Below are 19,865 nucleotides of genomic sequence, written 5' to 3'. Positions count from 1 at the left end.
TCACTTTTGATTGCATATCTTTCCATCAGCTATCCTCTAAGTGAAATTGTGATGACCTGATTGATAAAACGAAATGGGGGACAAGTATATTGGATGGATAAATATGGAGGCAGTATAACTGGCACTTTATTATATGGTTAGCATGTGTATGTTTTATACAAGAAAAAGTGGGGGTTTATGAAAAGCATATAAGTTTGCACATAATTTTACTGAGATGCATTTAAAAATGATATATTCCAAATGTGATTTGTGATCTGTTGACTCCCTGAAACACACCATACTATGTGCTTTGAGATGATACACCCATGCAAATTTTTTTTTTAAAGTTATTTTCAACTCTAAAACACTAAAAACAAAGAGATCCCACACCAATGATTAATAAAGTAAATGGAGAGGGACCTGGGCTAGGATTCCTATTACTAAAGCATAAAAAGGGAGGTGTGAAGAAGATAAAAGATAAAATAATATTTATCACATCCTTGCCAATTCATACTAAGAATAATGAACAAAAATGTGTAAGGTCACTCAAAAATAAACTTGTGCTAGGCAATTAAACTGTTCATTTGACCGCCCCAATATCCCACAGATACAAGGAATGATTAGGTATCTTTAGATAATTTGTCCCTCACAGTCGAACTATGCTGTACCTCTCAAATACTCCATGCATATATTGAGTGTGGGTATGTGCATAGGGTTAGGCATTACCTGCTGCTGGTCACGTGAGGGAGGGAGGTGTGCCTACTTTCCTCATACCCCGGAGGGTTTTTCAAAGAGGTTCCCAGATTATGTAAAGGTATCTCTGGCCCCTTATGGTTCCCTGTTTCCAAGGAGGAGGATTTGGTTTACTTTAGAAGAAAACTACATTTTAAAACAATCACTAGATCTAAGGGTATAAGTAGCTGAAGTTGTAGGAACATTTTGAATTTTCCTGTTAAAGTCAAGCTTGGCCTCACCCTTGGCTCCCAGTTGGTTTGCTAGTGTCATAACTGGCTTCACTAACCAATAGGCTACCTCAGTCTCGATCTAAATAGACCCTGATACCTTGTGCCTATCAAGTCATATAATGAAATTTACAAAATTCATATCTAGAAATGTTAGTGGCTTACCTTCTTCTGATTCTGAGCAGTGGCGAAAACTTTCTGCAAACCATGCTCGAAAATCTGAGAGGCGTCGGGTCCTGCCAATTCCTTGGCATGTGTTTTCGGGAGGGGTGAGCTGGCTGGCTGCTGTGTCTGAGAGCTCCACACTGTGTTCTTCCTCCACATCTGTGGTTTCTGGCTCCTCCATGTTCTCCTCATTACTGCTGTGTTCAGGTGCCACAGAATCCTCTGAACAGGCTTCTGAAATCTAAGTAGAGTGGATAAAATGTAAATATAAAATGTTACAATAGAGTAGCTGTAGTGATACATCACTATTAAATAAAAAATAGTAGCAAATGTGTGCCTGTTTTGGCCATGGGTTGATTTTTGCCAATGTAACCAGTGACCTGGAGGGAGAAATTAGCCAAGCAATCATACAGTAGCAAAAAGTGTGGACTTTCCAAGGACAGTGTAACCAGAACAAAATGTACAATACATACAGGGAGCAACAACAGACTGGTGACTATAGTGTACAGCAGTTTTTCTTCAAGGACAAGTTTACTTTTAAATCCCACCCCTGAATGTAGCATGACCTGTAGAATACTTACCTCCCTTAGAGAGGGGGTGCTGCTGCAAAGGAGTACATTCCGGCAATCTCCGCTGTGCAGTACTGTGAGAAGTGAACTTGTCCTTTTACATTTATTGGTATATATCTCCTTCTGCAAGCCAGTGTTTACTGTATTCCCCTTGCTCAGCTACCCTAATATCAAGCATCCCTTCACCTGGGAACATCTATTACCACGTAAAAATATATGGCTTTATAAAAGAGCTTCAGGAAGCTGTGTTTACATCCAAAATGTCCCCTTAGAGAAACCCTAATGCAGTTGTCAGGGAACGAGAGCATCACCGTGGCGCACGAATCTGCGCATGCGCGGAATCCCGATATGGACAAGCATGTGGGCGCTAGGACATAGGCGCCCACAGCAACACTCGCGTCCGTGCATGCGCACTCGTGCACACGGGTGCGCGCCTGGCACCAATGACGGCGCAGAGCGGGCTATTTAAACTGGGCATTACAATATCCAAGTTGCTGTATGGTCCTAATCCTCTGATTGTGTTTCTGATCCTGTGTGTGCTTTTGTTGTCGAACCCAGCCTGCTCCTGATTACTGCTGACCGTCTCCTGCCCTACCCCTGGCTTGCCTCTGGACCACTCTTCTGCCTGCTCCTGATTTTTTGACCTCCTGTTGCTGAACTTGGCTTGTGACCCGACTATCCTTTGCCTGCTGCTCTGATCCGTTCTGCCTCCACGGTTACTAACCCGGCGTGTCTGTCTCCGCTACTTGCTTCACGGTGTGTCCGCATCCATCCATCCTGCACGGATCTATCCGTTTACCACTCAGGTCTTCCCTGCCTCTTCACATCAGGCTCTTACCAAGCTACGTTCCACCAGCGGTCCTCTCTACCGCGGTTGGGTGTACCCGGGGGCCGCGACCTGGTCTCAGCCTGCTCCAAGTCCATCCCCACCATCAAGGACTCTGGTGAACAAGCAGACTGGGGCTTAGACCCCGCACAAGTTTTATTGTTAAAACTTCACTGAACAAGCTGAAGTTAGAAGCTGGATGTTAATATGCACAGCAGCACCAGAATCTGAGTTCTCCAGTTTTATTGAATCTCCCTCTATGTTTCCTACAGGCATGAATCTCCCTAAGGCTGGATTTACATCTCTCTGTGTGCACTTTAATGCATTTGTATGCGCATTATTAACGATCATGATTTCATGTGCTGCAATTGTTTTTTATAGGCCCTATAATGCATTGTACAGGATGTCAGGGTTGGGTCCTGAATGGCAGGCATGTTTTCTCATTATTTGGGTTGTGGTCCCTTTGAGGGGGATGATTTGAAGGTAATGTTATAAACTCAGGGTTCTCACCCATTCAGGGTCAAGGGTTCCAGGGTAGTCTGGCAGGAGAGGAAAGGAGTGGTTTTGAGTATTCTCTGGATTGCATAGTCCTTTTTAGGGACCCAGAATTTTGGAGGTTGGAAGAATTTTGGGTGGGAAGAACATCCAAACACTGATTACAGGCCCTTAGGTCTGGAAGGGGTTAACCTAATTGCCTCATAGTCCAGAGCAGGAAGAGGAAACAGTTGGCCACTGGTTGTAGGGGGGTAAGCAGGACTTCTGTGTGCATAGGGTGGACTGAGTTTAAGATTGGGTCTCGGTTGCTAAACTGAGATAATCTCCTCCTTATTGAAGCCAATAAGAAACCCCAAAGCCCCAGAGTGGGACTGGTATGGTGGTGGCGGTGTGCCTTTAGCTTGTTTTGCAATTTTGAACCTGAGTATGGACTATTTTTGTTTGCTGAAGACAAGTAGTGTTTTCTGTGTGCCTGTTTGTTTGTAATAAACATGGATTGATTGCTTTTACCAACGTGGTTGCCTAATGATCTTGAGCTTCACAGGTGACAGCATGTAAATAAATAAAACAGCCATTGTCTGTCAATGTAGCCCAAAGATTTAAACCAGTGCCATTTAAAACAAATGTTACCATAAATTCATGTATTGGCATAAATTAAAAATTCATAGTGCATGCTTCAACAATCCATGTGTCACCTATTCAACATCGATACATGTCCCACATGCTCAGCATAGCCCGCAGATGGATTTTTGTAGCATAGGTACCACATGGATTGCATCCATTTCTGTTGTAAATATGGTATTGACTGGACATTGCTACTGTCATTATGATGCTGACTGCACATTACAGTGAGGTCAATGGACATCGTTCTGCTTGTGTCAGTAGAATACTTACAGTTGTGCTCAAAGGTTTGCACTCCCTTGGGAATTGTATACAGTATGTACCATTTTTAATGAAAACATGAGTAAGCAGGCAAAACTCATTTCGTTTACTTCTTATGGGATTCATATTCAACTGTAGGTCATAACAGAATGTCACAATCCTAAAACAAAACATGGCAACAAGCAAACAAATGAAATGACCCCTGTTCAAAAGTCTGCATACTCTTAGTACTTAATATTGTGTATTGCCCCCTTTAGCTTCAATGACATTGTGCAGTCTTTTGTAATAGTTGTCTATGAGGCCCCCGAATTCTTGCAGGTGGTATAGCTGCCCATTCATCTTGGCAAAATGTCTCCAGGTCATGCAAAGTCTTTGGTCGTCTTGCATGAACTGCATGTTTGAGATCTCCCCCAAGTGGCTCGATGATATTAAGAATAGGAGACTGTGATAGCCACTCCAGAACCTTCACCTTTTTCTGCTCTAACCACTGGAGGGTCAACTTGGCCTTGTGCTTAGGATTATTGTTGTGCTGGAAAGTCCAAGAATGTCGAATGCGCAGTTTTTGTGCAGAAGCATGCAAATTATCTGCCAGTATTTTCTGATAACATGCTGCATTCACCTTGACATTCAATTTTCACAAGATTCCCTGTACCTTTAGAGCTCCCAACCCCCCCCCCCCTCCCCCCAAAAAAAAAAAAACATAAGTGAGCCACCACCATACTTCACAGTGGAAATTCTTCACTATAGGCCTTGTTGACCCCTCTCCAAACATAGTGCTTATGGTTGTGACCATAAAGCTCTATTTTGGTCTCCTCACTCCAGATTGCAGTGTGCCAGAAGCTATTAGGTGTGTCCAGGTGTTGTCTGGCTTTTTTGTGGCATTGGCACAGTAAAGGCTTATTTCTGGCAAGCTGACTAAACAGCTCACTTTTGTTCAACTATCGTTGTATTGTGTAACAAGCAGACGTCTTTTTTCAGAGCAACCTTTATCTCTCTTGAGGTTACCTGTGTGTTTTTCTTTGTATCACAAATAATCCTTTGTATGCAAACTTTTGAGCACCACTGTATAGGTTTTTTGTGGACATTATTTTAGTTATATTAATATGGTACTGATTATACTGGCAGATAATTTTATAGCTATGTCAGTAAGCAAATGAATGAATACCAGACATGTTTATAGTTTTGTCAGTATGGTACCACTTATGTTTCTGTGTATGTATTTCTGGTTGTGTCAGTACGATACTGATCATGTTTTTGTGTCTCCATGGACGTGTTTCAGCTTGTGATTGTGTTCATTTGGTTATAATATTGTGTGCTGGTGAATAAGTTTTGGTTCTGCAATCTGTGTGTTAATGAGAGGGAGAACAACACAGGTGGCCTAGAAAAAAAAGTATAAATCAGGCCCTGGCAGCCAGTAGCACATGGATGGACTCCCAACATTAGGTGGAGAGATTTGTTCATCCCTACTAAGTAAGAGAGAGTAAAGGGGTGGCCTAATGTTGCAAACACCCTAAACATAAAAAAACATACTCCTCAATAGCATAAAGAAAACAATTCTACTTAGTAAAAAACACACTGCCTGTTAAAATGTTAAACTATAGAGATAGTTGTCATGCAGATTTTTAAAAGCAAAACTGTAACAAAGTACAAACAGACCAAACATATGAGTTTCCTGAAGCAATAAAGCACAAGGTATACAAGTAAATACTGAACAGTGCAGGAATTAAATATATCTAAAAACACAGACACAAAAAATAATAGTAGTATTGCAGTGTCACAATTCAGTTCTTAGCCATCATTTCTTTTGTCTGACATCAGCCTAAGCTTCACTATTCAACCTTGTAAACAATTACTACTTTTCCTTTTTTGTATTTACTTATTTTTATTATTTGTTTCTGATAGGTTTATAGTGTAGACATTTAATGCAATGCTTTACAATATGCATAGGACTGTTTTCGTATGTTTTAACATACAAATCAAGCCCATTTTTTCATTAGGCTCCTTTCCAATGGTATGGGCACTGATAAGATCAGCAGGAGATCTGTCCACTAATCCCCTGCTGATTGGAGCAGAGTGGGTGGATGACAAGTCTGTATCCATTCAATTTATGCAGAGCGGAAACAGACAGAGCCCGCAGTGTTCTATGGGTGGCCAGGAGTAAACAGACTCTGCATTCTGTTTAAACCAGACTGTCCTCCAGTCTGAACCACCTAGACATAGGGGAGTGGAACCTCTTCCATTTTTTTTTTTTTAGTGGAATGGATCAGACTCGGTGTATGTTTACACCTGCCTACCTCTAAGTCCAAGACGTAGAGGTGAATGGACCGACCGTCTGGTCAGGTGCTCCTGAAAAACTAACAGGTGGACCCGATCGGACCCTATGTGTGAAAGGGGCCTTAGAAGCCCAGTATTAAAGTAAAGCTGTCTTATTTGGACATGTAATAAAGGAAAAACAACTTGACCCAACTGAAAAGCCAATAATGCTTGGAAAAGTCAAAGGGAAAAGAAGATGACCAGCAATAAAGGTGTATTAATGAATACAGTCACAGAAATTATGAATATGCCATTGACATTATTCTGGAGAAATACTATCCATGTAGATGACACTTAATGATATTAATAACTGAATGTGTGATCTCACCAAGATGATGATGGAAACAGACAGTTCTTTCACACACTTTTATACTTGAGGTGATTTAGCCGTATTAGTGCACTTTCAACAAGAACAACTGAGTACTGCCCATGATACTTTTTGTATTTGCACTAACATCCAGATTTTCAGGACAGGCTTTTGGGGTGTGTCCCCTTCTTCAAGGTCCAAGCAGTACTCTATTTTATAAAGTATTCTGTTTTTATAGAAATATTTATAGAAAAGGGGACTCTAAAATCTCTTTAACAAAATGTACCCCTATATTACAAAAAGGGTTTATCCATGCAAATCACATCAGCACTTGCATAAGGATGCTGGATACAGTTTCACGGAATGAATCACTCGTGTTGGTGCAGCCCTCCTCAGATTGGGGAATCCTCAAACCACTAAAAAAACACACACGTCTCATGCATTACTGTGATAAATATGTTTTATTACAAATAGATGACATATGGGTACTTACAAGCTAAACATATAAACAGGCATATATCAAAAGTGCTTCAGTTTGGAATCATGGGGTCCTGTCCTAGAACCCACTGGTTGTAGATGTTGACGCGTTTCCGGAGCTGTACTCCCTTCCTCTCTGCTCTGAAGGAATAAAATGTATTTATCACAGTAATGCACAAGGAGTGTGTGCTCTTTTGTGTGTTTTTCCAGTGACAAAAAGGGTTTAGACTGATCCACTTCTGAAAATGCTATCTGCTTGGCTGTTGGATTCTCTAGGTTCACTTGCCAGGAACACAGTATACAGCTGGTGAAGTTGGGGTTCTTTGCCTTTATGTTGTTATAGGTCGGAGACTTGCTTGTGAACTGTTTATTTACCATATACAGGTTAAACTCAAAAAATTAGAATATCGTGCAAAAGTTCATTTATTTCAGTAATGCAACTTAAAAGGTGAAACTAATATATGAGATAGACTCATTACACACAAAGCAAGATAGTTCAAGCTTTGATTTGTCACAATTGTGATGATTATGGCTTACAGCTCATGAAAACCCCAAATCCACAATCTCAGAAAATTAGAATATTGTGAAAAGGTGCAAAATTCTAGGCTCAAAGTGTCCCACTCTAATCAGCTAATTAAGCCATAAAAACCTGCAAAGGGTTCCTGAGCTTTTAAATGGTCTCTCAGTCTGGTTCAGTAGGAATCACAATCATGTGAAAGACTGCTGACCTGACAGTTGTGCAGAAAACCATCATTGACACCCTCTATAAGGAGGGAAAGCCTCAAAAGGTAATTGTAAAAGAAGTTGGATGTTCCCAAAGTGCTGTATCAAAGCACATTAATAGAAAGTTATGTGGAAGGGAAAAGTGTGGAAGAAAAAGGTGCACAAGAAGCAAGGATGAAAGAAGCCTGGAGAGGACTGTCAGGAAAAGGCCATTCAAAAGTGTTGGGGACTTCACAAGGAGTGGACTGAGGCTGGAGTCAGTGCATCAACAGCCACCACACACAGACGGATCCTGGACATGGGCTTCAAATGCCGTATTCCTCTTGTCAAGCCACTCCTGAACAACAAACAACGTCAGAAGCGTCTTACCTGGGCTAAAGAAAAACAGACCTGGCCTGTTTCTCAGTGGTCCAAAGTCCTCTTTTCTGATGAGAGCAACTTTTGCATCTCATTTGCAAACCAAGGACCCAGAGTATGGAGGAAGAATGGAGAGGCACACACTGCAAGATGCTTGAAGTCCAGTGTGAAGTTTCCACAGTCTGTGTTGATTTGGGGAGCCGTGTCATCTGCTGGTGTTGGTCCACTGTGCTTCATTAAGTCCAGGGTCAACGCAGCTGTCTACCAGGAGATTTTGGAGCACTTCATGCTTCCTTCCGCAGACCAGCTTTATGGGGATGCTGACTTCATTTTCCTGCAGGACTTGGCACCTGCCCACACTGACAAAAGCACCAAAACCTGGTTCAATGACCGTGAGATTACTGTGCTTGATTGGACAGCAAACCCGCCTGACCTGAACCCCATAGAGAATCTATGGGGCATTTCCAAGAGAAAGATGAGAGACATGAGAATGTACAATGCAGAAGAGCTGAAGGCCGCTATTAAAGCTTCCTGGTCTTCCATAACACCTCAGCAGTTCCACAGGCTGATAGCTTCCATGCCACGCCACATTGAGGCAGTAATTGCTGCAAAAGGGGCCCAAACCAAGTACTGAGTACATATGCATGCTTATACTTTTCAGAGGTCCGATATTGTTCTATGTACAATCCTTGTTTTATTGATTGCATGTAATATTCTAATTTTCGGAAATAGTGGATTTGGGGTTTTTCATGAGCAGTAAGCCATAATCATCACAATTATGACAAATCACGGCTTGAACTATCTCGCTTTGCATGTAATGAGTCTATCTCATATATTAGTTTTACCTTTTAAGTTGCATTACTGAAATAAATGAACTTTTGCACGATATTCTAATGTTTCGAGTTTCACCTGTACTTAGTAAATCTGTTCATCTGCACTAATGCTTCACACACCTAAACCATGCTGTATAGCCTGAAGAGTGACAACACTAAACAACAGAGCAGTTGTGCACCTCCTTGTGTCACCAGTGCCTTAAAAAACAGCTACACTTTTGGAAGAAAATTGTTCAGCCCCTCTCCCTAGCTGCATAAACTAAGCTAATCAACCCCCCCCCCCCCTTCCCATTCAGGTACATGCTTAAAGTGGTTGTAAAGGCAGGAGGTTTTTTTTTTTTACCTTAATGCACTCGTTGGATAGCTGCGGCATGGTGTGGTGAGCAGCAAGCACACTGGGGGAGATTTACTAAAGCTGGTTCACTCAGAATCTGGTGCACCTGTGCTTCTACCCTTAGCTTGTTCACTTAAGCTTTGGCAATAAAACCTGGAAGTTGGATTCTATGCAGAAGTGAACCTGATTTTCCTCTCTCCAGCCTTTAGTAAATCACAATTTGCAAAGAGGAACAATGTATTGAAACAGTAGGTCAACAGTACAAACAGGTCCGGCGGAGAGGCTTACCCATCCGGAGCCACTTACAACTGTACAGCAGATAGATAGCAGTCTGAAGACTCAGGGATGCTAGCAGGGTATGTACGCGTGTATATATGAAAAACTCATTGTTGTGTTCTTCACTCAAACCATTCTTGAACTATATTTGCAGTGTGTCAGGGCGCAATTATCCTGCAGAAAGAGGCTACTGCCATAAAGGAATACTGTTTCCATGAAGAGGTGTACTTGGTCAGAAACAATGTTTAAGTAGGGGTTACGTGTCAAGTAACATCCACAGAAATGGCAGGACCCAAGGTTTCCCAGCACAACATTGCCCAAAGCATCACACCACCTCCATCGGCTTGCCTTCTTCCCATACTGCATCCTGGTGCTATCTCTTCTCCAGGTAAGTGATGCACACACACCTGGCCATCCAAATGATGTAAAAGAAAATGCGATTAACCAGACCAGACCACCTGCTTCCATTGCTCTGTGGTCCATTTATGCTGCTCCTGTGCTTACTGTAGTAGCTTTTAGTAGTGGACATGGCCTGCGGCTACACAGCACCACATGCAAAAAAAATGCAATGCTCATTGTTTCTGCTTTTGATACATCAACTTTAGGGACAACATGTTCTTGCTGCTTAATATATTCAAAGTCTTTCAGATGCCATTGTTATTAGATCATCAATGTTATTCACTTCAAGTGATTACAGTATATAGCCTTACATCTTTTACAGTTAATACAGTCATGGCCGAAATTGTTGGCACCCTTGATATTTTTCCTGAAAATCAAGTATTTCACACAAAAAAGGTATTGCATTAACACATGTTTTGCTATACACATGTTTATTCCCTTTGTATGTATTGGAACAAATATAAAACAGAGGCAGAAAAGCAAATATGACATAATGTCACACAAAACCCCAAAAATGGGCTGGACAAAAGTATTGGCACCCTTAACTTAATATTTGGTTGCACACCCTTTGGAAAACATAACTGAAATCAGTCGCTTCCTATAACCATCAATAAGCTTCTGACACCTCTCACCCGGAATTTTGGACCACTCTTCCTTTGCAAACAGCTCCAGGTCTCTCTTATTGGAAGGACACCTTTTCCCAACAGCAATTTTAAGATCTCTCCACAGGTGTTCAATGGGATTTAGATCTGGGCTCATTGCTGGCCACTTCAGAACTCTCCAGCGCTTCTTTGCCATCCATTTCTGAGTGCTTTTTGACGTATGTTTGGGGTCATTGTCCTGCTGGAAGACCCAGGATCTTGGACGCAAACCCAGCTTTCTGACACTGGGCCCTACAGTGCGACCAAAAATCCTTTGGTAATCCTCAGATTTCATGATGCCTTGCACACAGTCAAGGCACCCAGTGCCAGAGGCAGCAAAACAACCCCAAAACATCATTGAACCTCCACCATATTTTACCGTAGGTACTGTGTTTTGTTCTTTGTAGGCCTCATTCCGTTTTCGGTAAACAGTAGAATGATGTGCTTTACCGAAAAGCTCTATCTTGGTCTCATCTGTCCACAAGACGTTTTCCCAGAAGGCTTTTGGCTTACTCAAGTACATTTTGGCAAACTGTAGTCTTGCTTTTTTATGTCTCTGTGTCAGCAGTGGGGTCCTCCTGGGTCTCCTGCCATAGCGTTTCATTTCATTTAAATGTCGACGGATAGTTCGCGCTGACACTGATGCTCCCTGAGCCTGCAGGACAGCTTGAATGTCTTTGGAACATGTTTGGGGCTGCTTATCCACCATCCGGACTATTCTGCGTTGCAATCTTTCATCAATTTTCCTCATCCGTCCACGACCAGGGAGATTAGCTACAGTGCCATGGGTTGCAAACTTCTTGATAATGTTGCGCACTGTGGACAAAGGCAAATCTAGTTCTCTGGAGATGGACTTGTAACCTTGAGATTGTTGATATTTTGCCACAATTTTGGTTCTCAGGTCCTCAGACAGTTCTCGTCTCCTCTTTCTGTTGTCCATGCTTAGTGTGGCACAGACAGACACACAATGCAAAGGTTAAGTGAACGTCTCTCCTTTTTATCTGCTTTCAGGTGTGATTTCTATATTGCCCACACCTGTTACTTGCCCCAGGTGAGTTTACAGGAGCATCACATGCTTGTAACATTCTTATTTATCCGCAGTTGTGAAAGGGTGCCAATACTTTTGTCCAGCCCATTTTTGGAGGTTTGTGTGACATTATGTCGAATTTGCTTTCTTTCCTCCCTTTTTTTGTTTTGTCCCAATACACACAAAGGGAATAAACATGTGTATAGCAAAACATGTGTTAATGCAATACGTTTCGTGAGAAATACATGATTTCCTGGAGAAATATCAAGGGTGCCAACAATTTCGGCCATGACTGTATATCTGGTAAGTATAGTGTAGCGCTACCCTCATAAGGGCCGCTGTGTTGTGGGTATCCCTAAGCCTCTCTCCGCACAACCAGGCAACGCGTATTTCTCACACAGACTTACATCCAGAGACAAAGACCAGTCCATGTGGTTGGTTTGGTTGTTTTATTAGGGGAATTCAACTTGGATAGGGAAATAAGGATTATGGGATGCCCAATTTGGCTTGAATCAATGAAAAGGGGGATACTTCCCTCCTATGTACAAAAGCAGATCCTGGACTGTTCTTTTCCAGAAAGCTATCAGTCATTGCAGATCAGTAGCAGCTTCCCTTTACAGGCAAGGTACTAGCAGCCCCACAAAAATCACTTTACTTCTGTAGGCCCTCGAACCCCTCATGTATTGCATTGTATTTTTATTGTACTGTCCCATGTTCTGTCTCCAATTGTAATGTACAGCGCTGAGCGAACTGTTGGCGCTTTATAAATACTGTATAATAATAATAATAATAATTGTAGCTACATGCAGAGACATCTCTCCTCTTATAGAGCTGCTACCAGCTTAATAGCCTGCATGCACTACCAGAGCTCCTGGCTTCTCGGAAGATCTTTGGGACAAGGATCAAGGATTGAGCCCAGTGCTGTTCTTAGAAAGCTTGCTACAATTGGCAGTTTTTACCTTTGTAGATCCCAAAGTGTGCTGCTGTACTCACACTGTCCTTGTTGCTCCCTGCTGCTCCAGGCCTTGATCCCATAAGCGCCTCTCTGCAAAATGTATCCTCCTAAGCCAGCCCAAGCCCAACCTAGAGGTCGGTCTCCCCCCCAGAACGAGGGGACCCCTCCTAGGCACCGACAGTCTCCGCAGCACTCCATTTTCCACCTGACTCCCCTGTCAGCCTGACTCTCCCATATTTATCGGCCAGTCCACCACTCTACCAGGGCCTCCAAACCTGGGATTGACCGGACCCCCCTTCCTTCTTACCAACTTCTGGAAGGTTCTATGGTCCTCCAGAGTCAGAAGGAGGCAATAGAGCCATAACCTGTTGAGTCATCAAGCTGACCTGCAATAACCTGACCTTAATCACATGACTCACACAACTACCATGAGTCAACCACAATGATTTTGCCTATAACATACACTATTCTAGTAGTGCACTAGCGGTTGCTACACTAGTTTTTTTAAATGATCTTCTAAACATCATTTATTCCATACTATTTAGTCTGCATCCTCTTCAAACTTATATCAAAACTCACACAACTTCTGCTTGGAGTAGTGTGCTCCCAGGTACTACTTTAGCCTGCTTTCGGGACTACATGCCCCAGCAGCCTTTGCGGTTTATTTAAACAAGCTGACTTGAGCGCAGTTACCCATCCTGTTCACTCAGCAGAAGAAATCAACTTTTATGCTTCACTTCCCAGGTATGCCCATTCACCACCTTCCAGATACACCCATTTCCAACCCCCCCCCCCCTTCTCTGTGCTTCTGATGCAGCCAGAACTGTGGGTCGCAACACAGCAAGTGGTACATACAGTAGGTGGGGCTTCTGTTGTAATGTAGACAGATCCTGCGGTGTCCTCCGATTTCAGAAAGCCTGGGCACAGGCATCATTAGGACACTAGATAGTAGTCCTATGCCTGGAAGTGTGCACGCACAGGTGCCCCCATTGGATCGGCACAGGAAAGGGGGCACTTAGTAAAGAACACTGATGGAAGTTAATAAAAAGCAGCCAAAAAAATACTATAAAGACACAGCTTTACAACCAAAGGTTAGGCTTATTACTTTGATGTATTTTTATGGAACATATACAGTGAGGAACAGAAGTATTTATACACCCTTCGATTTTGCAAGTTCTCCCACTTAGAAATCATGGAGGGGTCTGAAATTCACATTGTAGGTGCATTCCCACTCTGAGAGACAGAATTAAAAAAAAATTCAGGAAATCACATTGTATGATTTTTAAAGAATTTATTTGCCTTGCACTGCTGAACATAAGTATTTGAACACCTGAGAAAATCAGTGTTAATATTTGGTACAGAAGCCTTTGTTTGCAATTACAGAGGTCAAACGTTTCCTGTAGTTCTTGACCAGGTTTGCACACACTGCAACAGGAATTTTGGCCCACTCCTCCACACAGATCTCCTCTAGATCTGTCAGGATTCGGGGCTGTCACTGAGCAACACGGAGTTTCAGCTCCCTCCAAAGATGTTCTATTGGATTTAGGTCTGGAGACTGGCTAGGCCACTCCAGAACCTTGATATGCTTCTTACGGAGCCACTCCTTGGTTATCCTGGCTGTGTGCTTCGGGTCGCTGTCATGTTGGAAGACCCAGCCACGACCCATCTTCAATTCTCTGACTGAGGGAAGGAGGTTGTTGCTCAAAATCTCACAATAAATGGCCCCATTCATCCTCTCCTTAATACAGTGCAGTCGTCCTGTCCCCTTTGCAGAAAAGCACCCCAAAGCATGATGTTACTACCCCCATTCTTCACAGTAGGGATGGTGTTCTTGGGATGCAACTCATCCTTCTTTTTCCTCCAAACACGACGAGTGAAGTTTAGACCAAAAAGTTCTACTTTGGTCTCATTTGACCACATGACTTTCTCCCATGCCTCCTCTGGATCATCCAGATGGTCATTGGCAAACTTCAGAGGGACCTGGACATGTGATGACTTGAGCAGAGGAACCTTCCGTGCAATGCATGATTTGAAACCATGACGGCGTAGTGTTCTACCGACAGTGACCTTTGAAACTGTGGTCCCAGCTCTCTTCATGCCATTGACCAGCTCCTCCCTTGTAGTTCTGGGCTGATTCCTCACCTTTCTTATCATCAGTGATACCCCACGAGGTGAGATCTTGCATGGAGCCCCAGTCTAAGGGAGACTGACAGTCATTTTTAGCCTCTTCCATTTTCTAACAATTGCTCCAACAGTTGATCTATTTTCACTAAGCTGCTTGTAAATTGCCCCGTAGCCCTTTCCAGCCTTGTGGAGGTCCACAATTTTGTCTCTGGTGTCTTTTGACAGCTCTTTGGTCTTGCCCATGGTAGTAGTTGGCGTCTGACTGACTGTGGGGTGGACAGGTGTCTTTAAAGAGCTCAGACAGGTGCTACTAAGTTAGATTAATGAGTGGAGTAGAGGTGGACTTTTTAAAGGCACAGTAACAGGTCTTTGAGAGACAGAATTCTTGCTGTTTCTTAGGTGTTCAAATACTTATGTTCAGCAGTGCAAGACAAATAAATTCTTTAAAAATCATACAATGTGATTTCCTGAATTTTTTTCTTAAATTCTGTCTCTCAGAGTGGGAATGCACCTACAATGTGAATTTCAGACCCCTCCATGATTTCTAAGTGGGAGAACTTGCAAAATCGCAGGGTGTTCAAATACTTCTGTTCCTCACTGTATGTAAAATAAAAAATTATGCTTTAATATAATTTTAACCTGTTAGTGAACATAAAGTTTCGGCTGATCAGTGTGTATGTATACTGTATATATCTGAAGATACTGTATATGTAAAGCACCACATAAATTGTTGGCACTATATAAATACCTGCAATAAATAAATATTTTTCATGTTGTTATATTAGTAATTTTTCAAAATATAGTCTAAAGAGTCTAGAAGATTATTTTTAAAATCAATATTTGTACTTGTGTCACACACATTGGTTTTTTCTGTTTGAAAGTAGTCAGTGGCGTTTCTCATTTGTTGTCACTGTGTGAGCTGTATGTTTATGCCCTTCGTATGACATGTATCAATACTGTAATTGTGGCTGCCATGACAACTTCTTCTCTCTCTTTTCCATGGAGCTCTCCCTACTGCTAAGGATGGTTTTACATTTGAGCAGTATCAGGCTTTACATTAAAGGTCTGTGGCCACACATCTTATAGTGTTTGGGAAGGGAGGTGATAATTACACATAATCCTTGGAAAAGGAACAATTGTGCACTTCAGGATCAAAGATGCATATAAAGGCACATCACTGGGAGACGCATAGTTCTCCACCACTTTCAGTACTATTTTGGCACCCCCTTCTGACACCAGTAAAGAAATAACCATTATTTAAAATATATTTTAATCTCATTCTTCTCTCACAGACTGCTGTGATTTATTAGAATAAAATTTAAAAAAGCGCAAATGGTGTTGATGTGGACATATCTCTAGGTATTAGTGTTGGCATACTTGCAAAACAGGTGCTGTCTGGTTCGTGGTAGACACTTAGTATACCTCCTACAGTTCTGGATTACACGGGACTGTCCAAGGATTTTAATATTATAAAGTGCTGAGCAAACTGTTGGTGCTATATAAATCCTGTATTATAATAATAATAATAATATCCCAACATTCTGCAGATCTGGGTTGCTCTCTCCTGACCCCTACTCATGCATGCTCTTTATTTTGTACTCTTGACTCCTGCACTCTGTGCATTGCATATTCCTGACTTCTGCACATTACACACTCCTGACCCCTGCGGCTTGTGTTTTACACACTCCTGCCCCTGCACATGGTACCTTACACACACCTGCCCCCTACATTTTGTGCATTACATACTCTTGACCCCTGTACTCTGAGTATTATGTATTACTGAACCCTGCACTCTGTGCATTACATAGTACTGTCCCCTGCACTCTGTGTGTTACTTATTTCTGACCCCTGTACTCAGTACATTACACATTCCTGACCCTTGCAGCCTTGGGATTACACATCCCTGACCCCTGCTCTCTGTGTCTTACAGACGCCTGCACTATATACACTATATCATACATGACATATATTTGACCAAAATGTACATTGTCTAAACAACTGCTAGTTGCTGTGCAGTTTCCCTCACCCTTTGCAGAGCACCAGTATCTCCCTCTTCAAAGCATCAGTGTCCGTGTCTCCCTCCACACAGCATCAATGCCCCCTCTCCCTCTGCACAGCATCATGCCCCTTTTCCCTCCACAGAGCATCAGTGCCCGCTCTCTCCCAGAGTACCAGTTCCCCTTTGCCACCACAGAGTACCAGTGCCCCTTTTCCACCACCGAATGTCAGTGCCCCCTCTGTCTCCACAGGGACCCAGGGCTCCCCATTCCCCAATAGAGTACCAGTGCCCCTTTCCTTTCACAGATCATCACTGCCCCCTCTCCCTCCATAGAGTACCAGTGCCCCTCCCTTCCTCCACAGAATACAAGTGCACCACTTTTCCCCCTACATAATATTGGCCCTCACTTCCCTCCATAGAGCATCAATGACCCCTTAATGAGCACTAATGCCCCTCCCCACCGAGCACCAATAACCCCTGCTGAGCACCAGTTCCCCCTCTTTCCCACCACTGGGGCATTTTCCTCCATTAAGGACCAGTACCCCCCACTGAGCACCAGTGCCCTCTTTTCCCACCACTGTGGCATTTTCCTCCATTGACCATCAACACTCAGTCTTTACTTCCTACTGCTGATCACCAACTCCAAGTATTCTTTCTTCCCATTAACCACAAATGCCAGGCATTTTCTCTCCCACTGACTACTTACACCTGTCTTTTTTTTTCTCCCGCAGTCTACTGAAAGCAAGTATTTTTCCTCAATTGATACCAATAATGTGCCGCGCTCCTACTATTCTACAATGTAATATTATTACCAAATGAATTAAAATAAATAAAATGAAAGTCCAAAAATCAAAATACATCACTCAAAAAATATATGCATGCACAAATACAAAATTCCTCAAAGAACACGTCCTTGTGGTAAAGTCCCAAGTAAATCTTCAGTGCTTCAAATCATAGAGTTTCTTCTTTTTCATATAAGTGAAAATCACCAAGCAGTCCTCTTCTACTGTGTTAGAACTGTGATTTCCCCCGCTGGGTGTGCTCTCACCTGGATGCATCTGATCTCACTGTAATAGCATGATCAGTAAGCACTTTTTTCCCACAGGGACGATACTTCCAGAATAATCTCCAATCTCTCCTCTATTCTATATGCTGCAAAGATTCAGTCACTCTTCCCTTACAATATTGGTTTTAAGGCAGAGTATCCACTTTTGTGTTTTCAGAATAGTAATAGTGCTGCACATTATTGGTATTTTATGCACATTAATACATGGGATTGTGTTTGGTGCTAGCAGCTTTCAAATTAGAAATGATTGCATAGCAGCTCAGAAGGTTTTCACATTCAAGTATTTTTCCTTCCCCTGATCCCCAAAACTGGGAATTATTTTCTTCCCCAACCACTGATGGCAGACATTTTTACTCCTATTAACCACCAATGCTGGGTATTTCACTTCCTTCTGACCACCAACACTGGGATTTTTTAACTCCCTCTGATCACTGACGACAGACATTTTTCCTCCCTTGACCATCAACGTACCAAATATGTTTTTATTTTTATATTGCCCCAACATACACTATAAAATTACCTGTAATATGAGTGAATGACACCAAATGACTCTATGGAGCATATAGATATCACTTTACTATGACTACAATGTGTTTTGTTTTCACACCACCAGAGCCTTTAATTTGTACTCACAACGTTATACCCCTGGACCCATGGCAAAGTAAGTATAGTGCAACTACCCCTTAAAATGTATTTTTAGGGGAAAAAAAATCTAACAGTGGACCAGAATTCTGTTGGCTGCTTTGGTTTAAACTACACAGTGAAGATAATTTACATTTCTTTCAAAAGCTGTGGCGCTGAATGCAATCTCTCACAAGGATTGCTGATGCAAGGTGACATGCAGATGATTGCTTCCTATAATATAATCTCCCAATAGCAAATCTCAGTACAGTGCTGAATTCAGACATTATGACTAGCAGGGGGTATCTCAATCATACTTACAGCCTGTCACAAATAATACAAAGCCAAGCAAGCTGCTGATTTACGAAAGGAAGAAAGTTCACCTCACCTTGTGTTCACATCAAATATCAGCTCGGGATCAGCAGTAATCTCTATTGTTATACCTCAATGTGCATTAGAAGTGAGCACAGATTGGACTATAAAAAAAAATCTGCAGTAAATCAGCCTCTACATTGTCCAATAAGCAATAAAACATGTACACTCCAGACTAGCATTAGCATTTTATGTGAAGTCCATGTAAACCCTACCAATTAACTTCCCTCACAGGGGCGGACTGACAACTCATGGGGCCCCTGGGCAATGGGGGATCATGGGGCCCCTGTGTCCTTGCCCAAACTCAAAGCCTATGAAAAAGGTACCAGGGGCATCTCATGGGGGCCCCCTACTGACCCCGGGCCCTCGGGCAGTGTCTGAGTTTCCAAATGGTCAGTCCGCCCCAATCCCTCATTAGCTTTCTTTTAGTCTGTTAAATATGTATACCAATGAAAGCATGCTGTTGTATCTGTTCAATAAGTGCACAAAATACCCGTGGATCATATCATGAAAATGTCCTGTACACATTCCCTGCATTATCCCAAGTGTCCTATTTAGCCCTTCTTGCTCGTATTTTAGACTACAGATTAAGCCTGTCTATTGTAAACAATAGAATAGTATTGAGTAATTTAGCAAAAGACCACTATACAGGGCTGACACCACAAGTCCACAAAAAAAGCAGTGTTTTTAGCCCACAGCAAGACTAAAATGTAGATGGTTCAGCAGGGACCAGCCAAATTTTGATCCATGCATGGGCCCTATGGTTGTACAATAGTCAAGCTACTTATGTACAACTACCCTGCTGGATTTCCCCCACTCATTGAGCGCTGCAGGCTATAGACTGCAGCACTGATCTGTGTATTCTGAAGGCAGGGTAGTTTTCCCTAATCCACTCACAATGTGTGGATGGAAGAATTGCGTCAGTTTTTTCAGTTCAACCTGCTGGGTGAATGAAAAAAAAACTTATTAATCTATGGGGCTGCATTAATCAGGTGTACTTTAGGAAAAGGCTTGATGGATACCATGTAATGACAACAAATTCTATAGAACTGTATACTATTTATATATTTATATTGATGTATGAGAAGTATGCTGTAGGAAAAATGCACTTTATCTAGAAAGCATCCTTTGTTTCATGTGCAATTCTGGCATGTAGAAATAAC

At 42.3% G+C, this 19,865-nt stretch overlaps 1 protein-coding gene across 1 annotated transcript in view; it reads right to left on the bottom strand.

Annotated features, from left to right (window-relative positions):
• Positions 1-19,865, bottom strand: part of ARHGEF25 (Rho guanine nucleotide exchange factor 25) — a 429,432-nt gene that overhangs the window by 341,444 nt on the left and 68,123 nt on the right. The window contains exon 2 of the mRNA XM_089692599.1: positions 1,107-1,347. Within this exon, the coding sequence (XP_089548725.1) occupies positions 1,107-1,347 (241 nt within the window). The remainder of the gene's footprint in view (positions 1-1,106; positions 1,348-19,865) is intronic.

The sequence above is a fragment of the Staurois parvus genome, unplaced genomic scaffold, assembly GCF_062004578.1.
Source record: "Staurois parvus isolate SC_StPar_1 unplaced genomic scaffold, SC_StPar_1.0 ptg000023l, whole genome shotgun sequence".
NCBI lineage: Eukaryota > Metazoa > Chordata > Amphibia > Anura > Ranidae > Staurois > Staurois parvus.
The sequence above is the reverse complement of the archived record's forward strand: the minus strand, read 5'-3'. Positions and strand labels throughout refer to the sequence as shown.